Here is a 19,814-nt window from a genome sequence, read left to right as displayed (position 1 = left end):
CTTTTGCTTCTCGCTTTCTCCAGCGATTGGGAGGGAGAAGGGGGAGCAGGCGAAGCGATAACAGGCAAGGAGGGGTGCCACGTTCCTGCTGGCTGGGCTGGCGAGGCGGAGGGAGGCAGGGGGGGACAGGGGGAGCAGGGCTGGAGGAAAGGTTTGCCTGGAGTTGAGGATGGCTGCGTGCTGAGCAGGGAGGGAGGAGGGGATGGCTCTCAGCAGGCTGGAGAAGGGCTGTCTGTCAAACGCACCCCTGCGGGGGGGTGGTCCGGGACCTCAGCCCCCCGCCGGGGCAGCGAGGAGGAACGGCTGCCACCTTACTCATGCCGTGAATGCGTCAGGTCTCCCTAGGGATGGACCTGACTTTGCAGGCACCCTGCCACTGGGCACTCCAGGGGTCCCACGTGCCCCAGGCAGCAGTGGCAGCAGTGCAAGTGCAGATGCCAGAAGCTCCCAGCATCTTTCTGTCCGGCTCTAAGCTGATTTTCCTATGGCAGGACACAGTTGGAGCCTGAGCAGGTCAGAACTGACTTCTCCCCGTGCTGCCTGAGCCCAGTCCCCAGCCCAGGGGAGGGGGATGATCAACAGCCATCGGTCCCTTTGGGTAGGACCAGCACATCCCACCGTGCTGGGGGCAAGAGCAGTGCTCAGGCAGACCCCAGGGTGAGCAGCTGAGTCTAGCATATCATGGACCCAATGCTGGAGCACAGGTCACATCTCCAGGATTTAGATGTCCCTGTTGAGTGAGCAGTGGGATCCTACAGCCCCAAAGTCCAGGAGATGCAGGCCCAGGGAGATGCTGGCTTTTCCCCATCACGCTCAGTCACATCCCCAGTGGGGTGTCAGAGAGCTGATCTGTGGCTTCTTTTCCCTCTTTCATGGTGGGAAATGTCCCCTCTGGGGCTGCGAGAGGGGCCAACCCCACATGCCCCAGGGCCGGTGTGGTACCAGGAGAGCTGCTGTCTACCTCAGGACCCATAGTAATGCCTCTTTCCCTTGGTAATATCCTCTTGTCCTTCACTTTCTCCCTGGACTGTGCCCAGTTCATCAGGATGTGTGTCTTTTCCTTGCAAATGCCCTACAGTGCTCCAATCTGCCCCAGACATGTCCCCAGCTGCTTTTCTCAGGTTTAAGGCTGACCAGGCAGCACTGGGGAGGTGGAGGACAATGACAAGGCTGGGACTGAGAGGACCCAGCCTGCCAGATGTAAGAGCAAATCTCCCTGACATCTAATGGCAATCGTGCTCCTACAGCCCTTCAAGCACTTCTGAAAATTTTCCCCGAAAGGAAATGGATCCTGAGCATAAAGACACATTTCTGCAGAATCTAACATGATGAAGTGGCTCAGCGTTTGCACAGTGGGTCTTTCAGAGCTAACATTTACCTGGATTTCCCAGCGGGAAAGGAGGAAGGAGCAAACTATATAACCCAACAAACATCTTTTTTCACACACTCAGAGCTTCCTCAAAAAAAAAAGTAGTATTTGGGAAAGTCTTTGGGAATCCACACATCCACGTTTTACCTGCCTTGGACTTACCCATTGCTTCTCCCTCTCCCAGGACTCTGGCAGGGAATCCTGAGCCCGGAGCTGGCCAGGCTGGTGGCTGGGGGCTGTGTCAGGCACTGTCCCAGTCTCACCCTTCCTGCTCAGGGCAGGGATCCTTTGTTTGCCTTTCATGCTTGTGTGATCTGAATCACCCCTTTAGCTTTTTCCCTTGGGATACACCTAAAGAGAAGTGTCCCACGGCCACTGCCACAGCATAGGAAGGGAGAGGCTGGTGCCACCTCGTTACAGCTGCCACAGCCCTGCGTTACCAGTATGGACTAAGCCCTGCACAAACCACCCAGCCTTCCCTGGGTGGACTTCAAGCCCCCATCTTCTTGTCTCCAGGGCAGTATTTACCAGTAGAGACATCCAGGGCTGACACTACCCTGAAATGTCCATGTTGATACTGCTGCTGATGGGATGCTCTGTATCTGGAGCTCCCTTTTCTGGTTTGGCTGGTGCTGCTCTGGTAGCACCATCAGCTCTCCATTGCCTGGGACCACCAGGGAGTAGACATCCCACCCTGGGCATCCAGGGTGTTCCAGCATCTCACTGCAGAGCTGGCTCGAGTCTGGCATTGCCCTGGAGCCGGCAAGAGACCCACCTCATGGAACAGCACCCACCAGGGGCAGTAGGAGCCAGAGGGGTGTTCCCGTGAGAAGCAGTGCAGTCCAGGGACCCCAAAAACCCCAGGAGAGCTCAGGCAGAGGACAGCAGTGTTGCACAGCTGCCCCTGTGCCCTGATCCCCAAGGGCCCAGCACTAAGGAGCACACATGGGGCTCGCAAGCATTTTCTAGCAAGCTTTGCCTTCTCCCACCCCACCCCTGAGCCATCCCTGGGACACCAAGTAAACCTTTCCCTTCCCGTGGGCTGAAGCATGGGCGCAGCGGGGTGGTAGGGCAGCAGGAAAGCAAACACGCATCTCCATCCCGATGCAGTGCCCAGCAGGCACCAGCACTGCCCATGCTGGCTGCCATCAGTAGGAAAAGAGAGGGCAGCACACAGGCTGGGGAAACACCCTTGCCCACCCTGTTTGGGCAGCCCACCCGTGTCCCGGCGGCAGCCGCCCGGGAAGAGGCGAGAAGGTGGCTGACAGCAAGATGGGACCGTGCCCAGATCCTCTCCGCAAGGCACGAGGAAGGCGACAACGGCAGTGGCGCTCCGGTTAGTCACCACCGGGAAGCGTGCCATGCCGGAGGCTGCTGGCAGGCCGGCGGCGTTTTCGGCCACCTGGTGCGCGTGGCCTTATTTTAATGACGATTTCAAGACTTCTCCAAGGAGAGGTGCAGCTGGGCAGCGGGAGCCGGTGGGAAGCACAGAGGAAGGAACGGGAAGAAACTGCGGGGGCTTATTGGGGACAGTGCCCAGGGTCCCCTGACCATGGGGCCAGGCTGTCCCTTAAGGACTAGGGTCCATATGGGGCTGTGTGACTCGGGAGGCAGCTGCTGCAGGTGCTAAAACTGGGTGCCTGTGACCTGCCAGGGGTGCAACCAGCAAGGTGACATGTGTCCAGGAGGTTTGGACCAAAGGTCCCAAAGCTGGTGGGGACGTGGGGTCTACTAGCCCCTTTCCTGGCATGGGGGGGACACCACAGGGCTTACCCATCCCTGCCCAAATGACAGCTGGAGGGAGGCAGGGGAGGACACGGTAGCAGGGACGCAGCAGATGCATTTCGTCACCTGGCCAAGGGGCATGTGTGTGTGTTGGGGGAAGGGGTGCCTGGGTGTGTGGGTGCATTTATTGCTTCTTCCCGCCAGTGCTGGCTCCCTGTGCACACACGGGCAGCAGGGACCCAAGGGCACAGCCCACGGTTCGCTGGACTTTTACCCTGCTGTGCAAACAGGCAGGCGCCAGATTAGGGTATCAGTTGGAATTTCATCCTGTCAACGGCACCCGCAGCCTCTCTGGGCGGGCGGCAGAGCATCTTCCCTCCTGCCCGGCCCCTCACCCATGCACAGGCACCCCAATGCAGAGGGTGAATTTGGGAGATGCACATTTCATCCCCCCACAGGACTCCATTCCCCTTCAAGCTTCCCCCTTGCAGGCGATGATGATGCCTGGGGCTGGGCTGCCACCACCGCATCCCCTGCCAGGGCAGGATCCCACCGACTGGTCCCCATGAGGCAATGACGAAATTGGATGTCAAAAGCAGGTGAAGCCTGGTGAGGGAGGAGGATGCATGTGGAGGAGCCAGCCCCCGGTGTGGGGACCATGCTGGAGACTCCATGCAGAAGTGGCCCCAGTTTTCCCAGTCCAGCCCAGCTATTTGGGCAGGTAGCCCATCCAGTCCCATCCCTTTTCCCATATGGCACCAGCTGCATTTCCTTTGCCTCTCCCAGCCTGTTTTAGCACCTGATGCCCCATGTCCCCTTGCAGGGGTGCAGGGAGGCAATGGTCCCATGCCATGGGCAACCCAGGTGCCGTGCTGATGAGTGCGGGGTCACCAGGGTGCAGTGGTAGGTGCAGCCACTGTTGCAAGATCAGGAAAAAACCCTTTGCTCTGTCCCTCTCTCTGCAATGCCACCTCATCCTACCCCTGCTCCTCCATCTCCTCCACCCACAAGGACTTTATCCCGCATGAGGTGTCCCTCCACAGCCACCTGCCCTGCCTGGACACCTCGGCACACATGTCCCCCCCCTTTTCTCAGGCAATGCTTAGCACATTTTGGAGCTGGAGGAGCTGTTTTGGGCAGGGATTCGAGGGCAGCCCCTTGCTGAGTGCCCTGCAGGACCAGGGGGACGTGACTGGGATGGAGAGAGGAGAGTGTCAGGCACCGATGCCAGCTGTCCCAGGCACTATCTCACATCCTCGTTCTCTGTTTGCTCTTCTTGGACAAGGAGGATATTCAGCCCATCAACAGCCATAAAATGAGATTAGAGGCCGGGAGGCACCAATGGGAGGCGGCCACGTCCGTGGGCAGCTGGCCTTGTTCTTTGGCCTCCACCAGCCCAAGCCCAGCCTCACCCTTTCCCCGGCTGCCCCCGGGGCTGCGAATTTGCAGCCGCTGGGTCGCCTGGCACGGCCAGCTCTCTTGGTGGCAAAGGGATGGGACGCGGTCGTGCCGCACCACAGTGTGGGCAATGCCACTGCCGGCAATGGCCCTGTGGGATGGGCACACCGCAGGCTACAGGGGCAAGGCTGCTACATCAAGACATCCACCTGTACCCTTTTCAGTGGGGCTGGGCAGGACCCCTCGCTCCTGACCCGGGCTGCGTTCAGGGGCATCAGCTTGGGTGCGACCCTGGAGCTGGCATCCCTCCCCTGCCGCAGCACCGCCGGCTGGGAGGAGACAGCAACAAACTCGTGGCACACGGGATTCCTGCTCGCTTTTATTTTCACCGATGCCTAAAAAATAAAAAGGAAAACCAGTTCTGCCTTATATACATAAAAACTGAGCCAAAGTCCTGAGCCAATGCAAACATTCATCCTTGCCACCGAGCACAGCTGGAGGTGTCACTGGCCCCTGCAGGAGGGAGACCCAAATTCTATGAGGGCTGGAGTGGGGTGGCAGGCGCAGTGGGATGGCAGGGAAACATTTGGAAAATCCGCAGTGTGCCTGGGCACCTTGTTTTCTGGGCGAGGAGGGGCTGGGAGTGGTGCAAACCTGGTGGCACACAGGGTGGCGGAGGGATGTGATGCACAAGCAGTGTCAGATGCAATGCAGGGGCTCAGCTGGGGGCTCTGCAGGCAGCAGGGGACATGTCTGCTGCTCCACCTTTCTGGAGCTCGGAGAGATGGTGCTGGGAAAGGCCAAGCAAGCTGCCATGCGAGGCTTGTGCTCCCTCATCCCTGTCTTGGTCTTGGAAAACCCCAGCCCGGGAGCACCTGGTGCAGCCCTGAGCAGGAGCCACAGACCCTCCTGTCCCCCATGCTGTGCCCAGCTGGCCTTTGGGACATCTGAAACCGGGCTGTAAGTTAACCCAGGCCAATACGGTGGTCCAGATTCAGCAGGATGAAGGGACATTTCAGCTGCAGTTCACCAATAGGAAAAGAGGGCTATTAGTTACTGGCCTAGGGCACACAGTGGGCGAGAGGTGGTGCAGTGCATGGAGGAGGGGGGAGACAGGGAGAACAAAAACCTGGAGTCCTGTGGGTTTTGAAGAAGATAGGAAAAAAACAATTCTTTGCCTTTCTGGAAACCACCCCTCTATCAGCTAACACGAGGGCACGTGCCAGCCATTCCTTTGCCTGAGCTGGCCCCTGCCCACCCTGGCAGCAGCTCCCAGTGCCTGCGGCAGCTGTGCTCCCTTGGAGCAGCACCCCAAAGCTCTCACGGTATTTGCCCTTCTGGACGGCCTGGGGCTGGTTCTTGCACCCTGTCATGATGGCGAACCTTCTTGTTCTCCTTCCCTTCCCCGTGGGAAGGTGGTCTCAGGGCTCAGCAGGGTGGTCTGCCTCCCGTGTGCCTGTGCCTGACTCCCTTCTCTCCTCTCCCTGTGCTCCAGGTGGAGGATGGCTGCAGTGCCGCCTTGCCATGGCACAGCCAAGGGTACCAGGGCTGCCAGACACGTCTCTGTCCGGCTCCTTGTGGGTGCAGGGGCAGAGCTGGGGGTGCAGGAGCGGGTGCTGCCAGGGTGGCTGGGGGACGTGGGTGGGGATGTGCAGGGACTCCCACCAAGGATGTGCTCCGGCTCGCCACCATTGCCGTGGTTTGAAGGAGTCCCCCCTCGGGTCCTACGGCCGAGGGTCCTGTCTGGCTCCCGCAGTCCAACTCACTCTGCCTTCGGCAGCCTCCTACCCAGCACGGCAGATCCAGGAGACCAGCTCAGCAGAAATTTGTCTTGCCTTGAGTCCAGCCAGGTCTTTTTTCTGGTTCTTGTTTAGACTGCCCCAAAAGCACCAGGCAGATGGATCACCAGGAGGACCAAAGGAACCATCCTACCAGCTCCACCTGAAGCACCGTAGGAAAGCCATCCTCCACCACCACCCCCTTCCTTCTGCTGACGTTAGGACCTTGCTTTGGGCTACAAATACTAGAGACCAGACCCGTGCATGTTTCCTACAGGAGAGCAATACTACCTAACCTATGGTTTTTACATAGGAGAGAGCCCACCAGCCCCTTGGGAAGGTCCTGGTGCCACCTCGCCCAGCCTCGCTGGCTGCCCCATTGGTTCAGCCGGGGACCATCATGTCTTTGGGAAGGGGCTGTCACACTTCAGAGCACACGGACCAGCTGGGCTCTGCTGCATAGTGCTTATCTCTTGGTGTCTATAGCTGGTGAAGGGGATTAAGGCATGAATTCCTCCTTGATCGTCAGCGGAGACGAGGAGACGAGGTTCGGGGCACTGCTGCTGCAGAGGCCTCCAATGGGTCCCAGTGTGCCAACAGCTGGCGGCGTTGGCGTAGTGGTGCTGGTGGGCTGGCTTTGCTGCTGCATCTTCTTTTTGTTCACCTTCCTCTCCTTCGCCCTCCGATTTTGAAACCAGATTTTCACCTGCAGAAAGACAAAGTTGGTGATGCAGAGATGCCGATGGATGCAGCCAAGGATGACAACCCTCAGGGTCCCCCTGGGGCAGGGAGGGAATCCCAGAGTTTGGAAGAGAAGGGAGATCCATCGAGCAAGGTGGGACCACTGCTGCCTGTTTGGGCTGCAGCCCTTCCCCTCCCCAGCCCTATCTCCACCTGGGACATGGTTTTCCCGGGACACCGCAGCACTGACCTGCCGTTCGGTGAGCCCGAGGGCAGCGGCCAGCTCAGCCTTGCGGCGGATGGTGATGTAGCGGCTGTAGTGAAACTCCTTCTCCAGCTCCAGGCGCTGGTGGTCCGTGTACACCACCCGGTACTTGTCTTTTGTCCTGGTCTTGCCTGGCAGAGACAACAGAGTCAGGGTGAGCCGAGAGGGGATGAAAGGGAGCCGTGGAGGGGTAGGAGCATCCACAAGGGCACAGAGGAGATACACAACCACCTGTGAAGAGCTCAGGAGAAACATGGCAATGCCCTGGGGACCAATGGAAAAGAGACTCGTGCGGCTCCTATTGGATTTAATGACGATCCTGGGTAGCACCAGGATGTTTCCCCATGTTAGAAAGTACCTGGGCTTTGGTGGAAAGAGCAGAAGGGATTCAGAGGCATCCCGAGAAGATGGACCATAAATCCCATGTGCCATGACACACCGTCCCTGAGACGAGCAGAGCTGCAAGCCCTGTGGTGGGCTGAGGACAAGCTGTCTGCAAAAATACAGCCTGGGAGGGCTGAGGGAAGCCCAGCTCTTTGCCACGAAGCCCAAACCCAAGGTGCCATCACTTGAAGGCACATGGATCAGGACAGGGGAAAGATGGAAAACCCAGGGATGACAGCATCTCTCTGCCACCAAGAGGGTTATTTTCCTTCTCCATGTACTGAGCTAAGGTGGAGAGCAGTGCTTATTCATCTGGTGCAGTCTTTAAAGATGCACTGGAGAAAGCCCACATGATGCCCAAGCACTCCTGAGGACTGGCTCCACGGGCCAGTGGTGTTTGGCCAAAGCCAGCCCGAATCTCGCCTTGGGCACCCCCAGATATGGACAGAGTTCGGGGCCATCAAGTCCCACATCTCTGTGCACACAGATGCACATCCCACGGGACTGCAAATAGCACCTGCTGCTTTCTGGCAGAAAAAAACCACAGTAAAAAATAGCCCAGCCGTCTTCTCCGTTAGCTCCTCCATTAATCCACACGCACAAGGGGTGAGCTGCAGAGCACGAGCCATCGGCTTGAACTCTGCCTGGGCTGGGGGTCACGGGGGGTGTGGGTGGCACTTCAAGGAAGGATGCCCATGCCCAGCGGTTTGCTGACAAGTCCCTGGTGCTTTCCTCTGCAGCAGAACCCATGGGTGGGGAATAAACACAGCTGTAAGTATTTGCTTCTCCACCCAAAATAACAAAATCCTGTTCCAGGGCGTTGAGAGGGACGGAGCTGTGCTTTCAGCTGAGCAGCCACTGTCCTTCCGACTGGGAACCCAGCCATTTGTTTGCCTGGCAGACACGGTTGCCCGTCTTCTGAATTTCTGCTGCTAAGAGCAATGCTGCCATGGGAAGGGGCAGGATTTCCATGGACTTCCCTGGGGCTGTCCTGGGTGTACCAGCATGGACAGGATACTGCCCATTACTGCTGCAGATGTGCAGGGAGGGATTTCTAGTGACCCAGCAACCCATATAACCTCATTTGCAGCCTGCTTCCCCCAGGAAAGGGGATCTTTGTGTGCCTGCCATCCTGTTAATCCCTTCCCCCTCATGAGTCCTTGGCACATCAGCCAGTTTGGGCCAAATCAGATGGACATTGAGAAGTCACAGCAATATTAAATTCTGACCATTCTAGTGGGAGCAGAAGTTTGGGTGGCACAGAGCAAAACTGTGCTTCAGAGGCGCCAGAGTGGATTCAACCCTAATCAGACATAAGAGAATCTCCACAGAGCAAAATTCTAACCCCCAGGCTGCGAATTTGTTTCTCAACCTACTCAATTTTATTTTTAAGGGTGACTCTTCCCTGCTTCCCCATTGCAAGAAGATGGGGACTTTCCTAAGCCACTTATGCTGAAAGATAAATGTAAAAGAGTGTCAGAGACAGGACAACCCACGGCCACAGTACACTGCGAGTGGGAGAGGGGCTCCCTCGGGGTCATTCCCCTCGCAGCATCCCATAGGATGCAAAAAGGCAGCTGGTTTCCTGCTAAATAAGCAAGAGCCAGCAAAGGTCCAGCTCCTGCCATTGGCCACCGAGAAAACCGCATGTGGAAGCGCCTGAGTGTGTGTGCACCCGTGGGTGCACGTGGGAGCCAGGGTGGGCACGGGAAGTGTCTCGCCCTGCTGGGACTTGACTCCGGTGCTCCCAAGCACAAAAGCAGCAGCCCTGCGATTCAAGTTAGCACCGAATTTCCATGACTATGTCACCCTCTGTGTCCTCCTGCCGTTGCTCCTGGAGGTGCCGGCACGGGCTCAGCGCAACGTGAGCAGGGTAATGGGTGAGGGTCTCAGCATGGTCCCCAAGAAGCACCAAAGCTCTCCAGCGATCCACAGAGGAGGGTAGGAGCACAGCAAGGCTGCCACACGGCCAGGAATTGAAACCAGACCTCCCAGCACCAGGGCTGGGCTTTAGCCACTAACTCCTATCTGAGGGATGTGATGAATTCAGTCACCGCTTTAGAGAGCGGGGAGTCCAGCTCATCCCGAGGCTGTTTAGAAACGAACACCTAATCCCTCCTCACCACCACTGAGGACAAACCTGCCTCTGGCCACATAGGGTGACTCTGCAGGTAAAAACAGGGTAAAAAAGGTAAATTTGATTGAGCAAGGTGCATACGGAGTTGTCTGCGGGCACACGGCTGAAACACAGTGATTTAGTGTGCGAGGGGTCTATGGCAGCATTGCTGGGTGTTTGTCTCCTCTTTGCCACACATCGGTTGTGGTGGCTCGAAACAGAACTGACCGTGGCACAGTGCCGGGCACCCAGCCCACGAGGGACCCCACACTCTCCCCTCACTCTCCCACGGGGTCCCTGTCCCTCCCGTGGGGTCGCTGCCGCCTCTCGCCACCCCGCAGGTGAAAGGTTCATTGGCGTGAGAAGGACTTCTGCATACCGGCCCAGGAGGGACCTGTGCTGAATTTGCAAACACAGCGATTCCCGGGGAGTTACAGAATAAACCAGATGCACCGGCGGAGATTTATGCAAGGTTTAGCAGCTCCGTGAGAAACTGGGCTCCCTCTGTCTGCTCCAGGCTCAGGGACTCCTACATGTTTTTTTCTTTCTCATATAAATGTATCTGGTTTTTTTTTCATTTGAAAGCAAAAACCTTTCTGAAGAGATAATGACTTAAAAATGATCTTATCTGCCATATTGCTATTTGAATACCACTGCTTGGAGAAAAAAACAGCTGGAAAGCAAAGGAATTGACAGATAAAGTAAAAAATATAAATTAAAGAATAAAGAAGTAAGGCGGTTTGTGAATACCACATATTCCATGAATTCCAGCAGGAATTATTATTTCCTGCTGCAGCTGTAAATACATCCATCACAGCTTGTTCTTTGTTATTCCCTCTTCAGTGTTCATCCTTGATAAAGCTTCTGCTTTGCCTTGGGTCTGGCAGATACCCAGCCGTGCCCGCGAGCTGCCGCCATGTGAGCTGGGCACCAGTCTGTTGCTGCCCAATATCAGGTAGCAAAGACTCAAAGCAGAGGACTCATGACCAAGCCAGAGATAGAAAGTTATTCATCTCAACTAATTGCTGGTTTCAGCGATGTTTGCTGAATTTGGGAATGTATCATGGGTGATTCACAAGAAAAAAAAAAGGATTCGCAAGAAATACTATTGACAATGAATAATTCAACTACCTTGAATATGAATGCTGGGTTACACTTAACTCTCTCCTGGAGACTTTTTATGGCTCTGTGAAAAGAAAGAGGAAATTCGGGACAAGCCAGCCCAGCTCCTTACAGGGAGCCCTCGTACCTACAGGGAAACCCCGGTGCCACAGCAGGGAGCATGGCCGAGCAGAGGGATGGAGCCGCTCCTGCATTTCCAGGGAAGCCTCATGGAGGTGGATCGGGCTGTCCCATGGCTGGGATAGCCCGGATCTGCTGCTGCTGCACCAGGGGGGGAGCGCGGATGGGGCACACGAGGTGCAAAGGGTGCGCTGGTGATGCCTCCTAGCATGGCTGCTAGCCCCTTCCAGCCCTGCTATGCATTTAAAGTCCCTCCTGCTTGTCCCCAAAAGACCAGGCAAAGGAACTGCTCAGGCAGCCAAATGGAGCCATTCGCGGGGCCGGTGGGAATGGTTTCGGCTTTGGGATCAAGGCAGGGCCAATGGCTGCATGGGGAGAAGGTATCGTTACTACTGTTAATGTATAACCCTAATAGCACTCACCTGAGCTGTGATTAGATAAGGGAATAGCTTTAATGTGCTGTGCAAACCCCAAGGGACACACTCCTGAGTGTGCACGCACATGCACTCGCACACACGTGGAGGGATGGGGTCCTGACTCCCAGCCCGGATCCGCTCCCCATGGCAGCCCTGCCCCGGGGATGGGGATGCTGGAACTCCTGCCCTGGACCCAGGGTAGGAGCCTGGCAGGGGAAGGAAAAATCAAACTAGATCCCTGTGCTCACCATCCCGGACTCTGCACCCTCATGGCCATGGTGGAGGCTGCCAGGGAGGTGGCAATTCACCTTCCCCAGCCCTGGCCTGCCCAAAGGATGGCTTTCAATAAGAAACTGTGCCCCAAACACCCTAACAGATAGGCAATATCGGGTATTTTGAGGCTGGTGTTGAGCAGCTCTAAGAACAGCTGGGAAGGGGCTGATTCAAATCAGGGAGGAAAGAGACTGCATGGCACTGGCACCCTGGGAAGAGGTGGAAAATAGCAAAGGAGCAAGAGCCGGCATGTGTTATTTGGAACTTCTCTTTTCCCAGTCCCACAGAGTGATGCACCCAGCCCAGTGTGCCCAGCACGGCTAAGAGGGGATCAGGCCAGCTCCGAACAGAGGATCCCCATCCACAGAACACAGCCCTCCCAGCTGCAGCAGGAGCAGCACGGCTGCCAGCAGCGAGGAGCATAAACCTGTGCACTTTTCTAAAGGTCTCTATTTCACAGGTCAAAGCAGCTCGAAATTGCAGCAGCTGCAAACCCTGGCTCTGTGGGAAGCCACTACGCAGCCGTCAGGGCTCTGATCAGGGCAGCCGGGGTACGGCAGCCCCGACTCGCTTGCCGGAGCTGCTCAGATGAGAGCCCACCGCGGTGCTGGCTGTCGTGCCCCACCGCAGAGGTAGGTCCCCGAGGCCTGGGCACATGGGGGCATTGCATGGTCCTTTGCATGGGAGATGCTGGCGTGGGGGATGAAGGTGTTGCTGGCCAGTCCTGTGGCTGCTTGGTGGCTCTGCACGCCCCGCTGCGCAGCGGCTCTTTGCATGATTGGCATGAAAAGTCCGGGCAATGTGCTCCTGGAGCTGCCCTGAATGGTTTCACCTTCCTGGCGATGCTTTGGCCATGCACTGGCTCCATCTGTACAGCCTCATCTACCCATCTGTCTGTACTGGGTGCCTGGTTCCACACTATCTGATGGCACTACAATATTTTAATTCTGGAAAACATCAGATGTGAAAGTCCCATCACCAGTGAGCACCAGGGAAAGAACTTGTCTGCACTGGAGTTAAAGTGCAGCAAGATGGAGTGCAAGGCTGTCCCCCTCGGGGTGGGTACTTTCTTTCCGTGATAAAGCTGCTTCATTCTGAATAAGCAGTATTTGCTTGCAAAGAGGGTAAAATCCTCCCATTCCAGAAGAATCAGTGCTTTTTCAGGATTTGCCATTCCTCCCCAGGGAAAGCATCAAGGAAAACTTACCCCCACCCCTGGCATAGCTTAGGCGATGCTATGGATGGAGAAACTGAGGCACAGAAGCAGCTCCAAACAAGAGTGAAGTTCCAGGGTCAGAGCCATGGGGTCCCTGGACAGCTTCACCCCCAGTCCTTCTGCAGCTCCATGGTGGGGTAAATCCCCACACACATTGCAAAGACAGGGACAGCCAGCAGAGCAATGCCCCATGACAAGAGACCCCAGGCCCGGGAGAGGGCTGGGGTTGTCTTCTAAAGCTCAAGAGACTCCAGGCTGGCTGGAGCCACCCACATCTGGCAGCCAGATGTGCTCCAGCTGCCTCTGTGCAGAGGGGTCGATGCTCCCTCTGCCGAGCAGCGGCGATGGCAGCTGCTCTGCGCAGCAATGATGCTGATGTTCGGGACAGACAGCCCAGCTCATTTCACTGTCCCTAAACCTACTGGAAATGGGAACCCCAAAGTCTGCACTGATGGTGGCAGGGGCTGAGCCCCCTGACGCCCTCCCTCTGCCCCCCCACCCCCACCCCACACACACTTGCTCCTCTCCTTTCCCCTCCTGCTCCAGCAACCGCTCCAAAGCACCCACACTCCTCTGTGGCCTGGGAGGGGGATTAAACCCGAACTCCCCACCCTCCCTGAGTGCTGGGAACCAGCAGGTCAGGCTTTTCACAAGCCTTCCCCTTCCTGTGCGTGCTTCAATATCATCAGCTATTTTTCCTCTGCTGCAGGAAGCAGAGGGGTGATGGATGGGACGACCGACATGGAGCAAAGGACCAGAGCCATGTGGCTTGATTCATCACTGCCAGCGAGAAACGAACTCCTCCGGAGGGCTATCCTTCCTGAGATCCCTGCCTGAAATCATTCCTGCGCCAAAGGGCATTGGATTTAGACAACTGCTGGGTGTCAAAAACTGGGTGAGAGGAACCACCACCCCCCTCTCCCCATACATATTTAATGTCTCTGTACTGCAGAGGGAAGGAGGGGATGCTGGATGAATCCTCACCCAATGGCCCCTGCCGAGGCTCCCCCTGCTCTGCTCTGGGTTGGGAAATGGGCATTTCAGCCATCAGGGTTGAAGGTAGGACTTATCTGTGCCCAAAGGCACTGGGGGCCCCTCCGAGGAGCCCAGCAACCCTCCTACTCCCAGGGTAGCTCCTTGCATGGCTGTTCACCTGACATTGACCCAACCTGGGGATTTCTTCCTGGTGCCAAAGACTTCAGAGCAAACGGTAATGCTCCCATGGGCACCCACTAGCAATAAAATCTGATTCACCTTTGTACATCATACACTGGAAATGTTTCACTTACAAAACCATGCCACTTGTCCTGATGGCTTTCTAGTCTCCCATACACAGAGGGTCAAGCTCTGTGCTTCCAAAAAAGCTTTGCTATAAGTGAGAGCATGGCTGGGAGTTACATGCCTGGAGGTTATGGGACTGGCAGAGCCAGAGGGTAGGGCAGCCCGGCTGCTGGGAAGGGGCAGAAACACCCTGGGGAAGAGCTGGATCTGGAGACCACAAACTGGTGAGCAGGAGCACAGCCTGGCCCCTGGCTGGTCTCTGCACTGCCGGCACAGCAGGATGGGGCCAGATCCACAGTCACATCCTCACACATGGACGAAGGCACCCCTCCTGCAAGGCTCATCTTCCTCCCAGGAGGTGCAAACCCCAAGGGGATGAGGAGCAGGTTGCCGGCGGTTGCAGTGAGCTGGTGGTTCTCCATCACAACCCTACATTCTTGGGCACGGAGCAACACCACAGGAGATGCTTCAGCCCTGGGGGTGGCAGTCTGAGGCTGGGCATTGGGGCAAGCATTTCCCAGCCCTGCAGTGATTCAGTCTTTTATTTTGGCTACTGGCGAATTCCTTCAGTTGCTCCCATGGTTTTATCAATGCCAGGCTGAGCGCCGCCAGCCAGGCTCCCGCGCTGGGTCAAAGACCGCACCAGTGCAGGAGGGTGAGGAGTGCCAGGGCAGCGCACGGGCTGGGGAGTGCACGCAAGCTGGAAACAGCCCATTTCAGAGCATCGCCTTCATGCCAGCCCCACGGCACTGAGCCTGGATCCAGCTCATCCGGATCTGCCACCTGGCTGGATTTGGCCCGGCTGCAGCAGGAGGAGGACAGCAAGGTGGTGGTGGACCGGAGGACCGGGACTCCTCTCCCCCTTCGTAGCCCCATAGGGCTCAGCCCGTTCTTACCGTGGGGCAGCATGGGGGAAGGATCTGGCCCCTTATCCGGGCAATCGCAAAGCTAACAGCAGTGCAGTGGGCGTCCTTGAAGGGTCCCCTGTAGGAAACATCTGCCATTGGCCAGAGGTTTAAAGTGTCCCTCTGCTAATCCCAGGGTATTAGCCAGCCAAGCCCATCACGTAGGTACCGCCAGTGCTCCAGGGAAGCCCTTTTTGTTCAAGGAAAGTCAATTCTAGGAAAGTTTGAAAGGTCTGTACCTTGGCCAGCAGGCTAAGTGGTCAACAAATCCCAGCTGGGGCCAGGAGCAGGTTGTGGGTTAATAATTCAAGGGGAGACTGATGGGGCCCGATGCACGCACACACAGATTGACCTGGAGGAGCAAAGTGTCTCATGGGGAGTGACCGTGTCCTAAAGAGGGGTCCCCCACACAGGGACTGACCAGAGAAATGCACTGTTCTCCAGCCCCCACCATCACCCCAAAAGGTACCATGCATGGCATGAACCCCACCTGTCCATGGAAAACGTTTCACTATTTCATTAACAGGGTTTTTAGTCTTTCCTCCAACTTTCAAGGACCACACTAGGGCTGAACAAAGAGCTGGAAAACTGAGCTGCAAATAGTGAAAACTGAGATGGAAAACTGCATACCCAGCAGATTGCCGCTCGCCCACGCTCCGAGCATCACTGTTTGCTCTCCATCACCCCAAAACCTATTCCGGCACCATGGACACTGATACCACATGAAGACCCAAGCACGTTCCCCTCCCCAAGGGATGCCCCAATTGCACTTTCACTTGCAATATTTAGCACTGCAGGCCCAGCTCGATTAGTGACCTAAAAGCCAGACCCGAGGCAGTATCTGAGGATTTGCATAACTAACGAGCAGAGGGTGAATTTCAAAGTTCAGCAAGCTGCCGTTTCCAGCCACCTTCCTGAGCTTTTTATAGAGCTGGGGTGCAATTCACAGGGAAGTTTGCAAATAATTGTGAATAAGGAGGAAGCATGAGGCTCTGACATGCTGCTCGTGAAGATTTTATGAGCAGAAAAAGAGGTGACATCGGAGAGAGAAATGAGGCCTGGGGACATCTTCCAACTTGGTTCCCTTTAACTCTGGATTTCCAGCAACCAGCCCTCTGGCGTCGCAATCCCTTCTGCTGCAGGGTTATCTTGGCTCAGCTGAGTGAAGCACACATGTATTTAGCAACAAGTATATAAAATCATCCCCCTGTAAGCCTGACTCTGCGTGAGTCACTGGGAGATTTCTCATTGATTTTTCTTGGGCTCTGGATTGCATTTGCAGAAGCCCCCAACACACTCCTATTCCCTGTGTAACATTTTGTCTTACCACTGCACAGCTCTTTCCCAAAAGCTTTCAAACTATGGCCAAGAGCTGTTTATACAAGGGAAGACGGAGAAGGAACCTTAATTTACAGCCCTCTGAAGTATTACGATTTATAGCATTCGCAATGAAACTGTTGATATTTATAGCAAAAAGGTCGGCGTATTCATTTCCTATTCCCACTGCGGTGAGATGGGTAGTTAATCAATCCAGACTGATTAAAGTCCAGTTTATTGATTTCAATAAAACGGTTCATCTAAGAATTTCACCTTATCTATGTCAAACCCATCTCTGCCTTGCTCTCTTTCAAGCTTAATGGAGAAAGGCTCTTTTTTTATTTAAAGGGCAGCCCTGGAAAACACAGGCTGCATCCCACTGTCTCCCAGCACATGGTCCCACCATGGCCGAATCCTGCAGCCGCTTGGCACCAGCAGCACTGGGCTTGGACCCGGCAGAGACGCAAGGACAGGTCCTTAATCTGCAAGTGCCTTAAAAAGGGACCTCGCTGGTCTTCCGACCTGTGGAAGCACCATAAGAAGGGGCTTTCACTGCAGCACCCATCCCCACATCGCTGAGGCTGAGCTGGGGCAGCTCCTCCTCTGTGTGCAAGGGGAACGAGGCTGATTTATTTCTCCCTTTGTATGTATTTAATCTAAGAGATACAAACTAAGCAACTAATGATATTTTTCCAGAATTCAATCAACTCAATTGTCATCTAACTCAATCAGAGGCACTTTCAAGCCCCTGTTTTATCTCAGCCCCACTGCTGGGTGTAAAACTGTGCCCTTGATCCAGAGGAGAGGTGTGCCAATGTCTTTCTCCCCCCATTAATTTTCCCTCCCACCTCTCTCCTCAGAAGAAACCGAGATGTTCGGACCTACAAAACCTGCAGAAGTAGCAGGGTCCCAGCTGCGGGGGGGGGGGGGAACTGCAGGATCACACCCCCCCTTCCACCCCGACGCAGAGGGAAGCCCTCAGCCCCAGCATGCCTGTGGGTCTCTATCACTGGGTATGGGGGGAGACATTTTTCCTAAATAGGTATATTCAGTACTTAAAATAGGCCAGGAAATACCAGCCTGCCTCTCCCCCCCTCTTTCCAGACCAAGGCTGGTTTTTTCCATTTATCGGGATATTCTGCCTGCTCCACTGCAGCCACTAGTTCCACTGGGACAACCCCATCCCTGCCATGTGGATCTGGCCAACACGAGGAGCTATTTTCCATGCTGGAAGACCCTAAGGACCTCTCCATGAGCCCCTTGCATGAGGGTCTCTGCATGGGGCTTGGCCAGCAGGGCCAGTGGGGAACCAGAAACAAGCCTAAAATTGGAGACACTTTGCAAACAAGGAGCCCCGGCCTCGATCCCAGGGATATGGGGCAGTGGTAACCAAAACCAAACTTGCCCCTGAGAGATGCCCAGAGCCACTCCTGTAATGAGTTTGGCCCCAGCAGGGCTCTGCAGACCTCACGGCCAGCACAGGCAAGGGAGAGGGGTGACAGGTCCGGCCAAGCCTGGCAAGGCAGAGGGTCCTGCTGCGGGCAGGATGGGTCCAGGCTGGGCTGGCAGTGGCGATTGCAGCCTGGAGGGGAAGATGAAAGGGCGCGGGCAGGACAGGACAAAGGGCCCCCGCACCTCACCTCGCTGCCAAAGGAGCCGGCCACCATCTCCATGACAAAGCGAAGCCCTTGTCAATTTGGGCTGGCCCCAAGGGGGGATCTGCCCACCGCCTTTGAAGTGGGCAGCAGGGCCCCCTCGCCCAGTGCGGGCAGGGGGCTGGGGTCCCCCAGACGCTTCCCCCCCAGCCTGCCCCCAGGTCAGGAGTTCAGCGGGGACAGGACCCCAGGCACATGGGGACATGGCAACAGGACCCTTGGGATGGCATGACCGCTCAGTGCCCACGCCGGGGGTGGGCACAGGAGCGGGGGCACCCGCTCACGCGGTGCATGGCACCCACGTGCTGTGCACAGGCACCCGCACCCCACTGCACCAGGAGGACCCACACGCGCCCTCCGTGTGGCACCGACCCCAGACGCACCGCACACGGCACCGTGCTCAACGCCCAGCACCTTGCACACGCGTGTTCGGCACGTAGCATGCCCCGTACACGCTCAGCGACACTATCTATACAGCAAGGCCCATACGCACATACAGCTTATGGTACTGTATGCACACAGAGCCTATAGCACCTCATGTGCACCGAATACACTTTACATACATACACACAGCACATGCAGCACCTTCCCTACACATATATACATATGGTACCTTCCCTGCGCACATATACACACACGCTACACATGCACACAGCATAAGGCACCTCGTGCACACATATGCGCACCCCCCCATACGCAGGCTCTCCCATGCAGCTGCACGCCAGCTCACACCCCCATGCACAGCCACAGCCCTGCACGCTCACCCTTCCATATATGAGACACCCTGTCCAACACCCCCTCGGGGCTGGCAGGACCCCGGGATCTCAGGGGTCTCTGGCTCTGTCCATCCTACCCAGTGACAGCAGGCGAGGGCAGGGGTGCGGGGACAGAGACCGGCCAGGGAAAAGGATTTTCCAACTATATAACCCCAGCTGCCAGCAACGCGGAAGGACGGTACCCTCCCTGCCCATCCTCGGCCCCTGCCACGGCTCTTTGGGGACCAGGTGCCATGCCGAGCACAGGCCAAGCATGCTGTCCTTCCTAGCAGTTCCCACGCAGGGAGACCTGCGGAGCAGGATCCGGCCCTGCAGGACTTCAAGCCCAGGGATCCTCTGCACCAAGGAAGGCGCAGGGGTGCAGAGCTGGGAGGGTTTCCTTACCGCTGCTGCTGGTGCTGGGAATGCTGCGCCTCATCCACTCGTACGGGGTGCGTCTCTGGGCGTTAGGGGAGAGCTGGGGGACCGAGCTGCTGATGGGTGGAGGCAGGAGTCCAGAGCCCGGGGGCTGGATGGGGTTAAAATCTGGGGGGCTGAATCCAAACTGCCCCGGGCTGGCGGTGGAAGGCATAGCAGTGGTCCCGTAGGAATGCCAGTCCTCCTTGGCAGGGGTGTAGGGAGAGCCCCAGGCAGCCGCCGGCTGCCCGTGGTGCGGGTCGTTGTTAATCCCCGGCACATGGTGGTAGCTGGCGAAGTCCGAGTACTGGGGCGGCCCCGGCACATAATTCTGGGGGTTGAGGTTGAGGCTGGGATGCCGGACGGAGCTGGGATACATGTTGGTGTCCTTATCCAAAAGATAACCTACATACATCTTCCCCGGCAGGCTCCGCGCACATGCTGCTCCGCCGTGCCGCCGGCTGCGGGCCGGGTTTGGTTTGGCGGGGAGGCGGCCGCCCCTCCTTCGCCACTGCTCACCTGGGCGCCTTGGGGAGCTGTGTCCCGGGGCCAGGCACCTCCCTGCCCACAGGCTTTTATTGGGCCCAACCTCTCGCAGCATTTGCATTGAAAGGCAGGTTT

At 56.7% G+C, this 19,814-nt stretch overlaps 1 protein-coding gene across 1 annotated transcript; it reads right to left on the bottom strand.

Annotated features, from left to right (window-relative positions):
• Window positions 1-6,769: 6,769 nt before the first annotated feature.
• On the bottom strand, window positions 6,770-19,608 carry CDX1 (caudal type homeobox 1). The gene is made up of 3 exons (XM_010578928.1): window positions 19,182-19,608; window positions 7,202-7,347; window positions 6,770-6,976 (listed from the first exon to the last, which is right to left on the bottom strand). Exons 1-3 carry the CDS (start codon window positions 19,606-19,608, stop codon window positions 6,770-6,772), a joined length of 780 nt encoding a protein of 259 aa, XP_010577230.1.
• Between the last annotated feature and the right edge of the window lie 206 nt (window positions 19,609-19,814).

The sequence above is a fragment of the Haliaeetus leucocephalus genome, unplaced genomic scaffold, assembly GCF_000737465.1.
Source record: "Haliaeetus leucocephalus isolate CR32 unplaced genomic scaffold, Haliaeetus_leucocephalus-4.0 Scaffold656, whole genome shotgun sequence".
Lineage (NCBI taxonomy): Eukaryota > Metazoa > Chordata > Aves > Accipitriformes > Accipitridae > Haliaeetus > Haliaeetus leucocephalus.
Note: the sequence above shows the minus strand (reverse complement) of the source record. Positions and strands in the feature narration are given on the sequence as shown.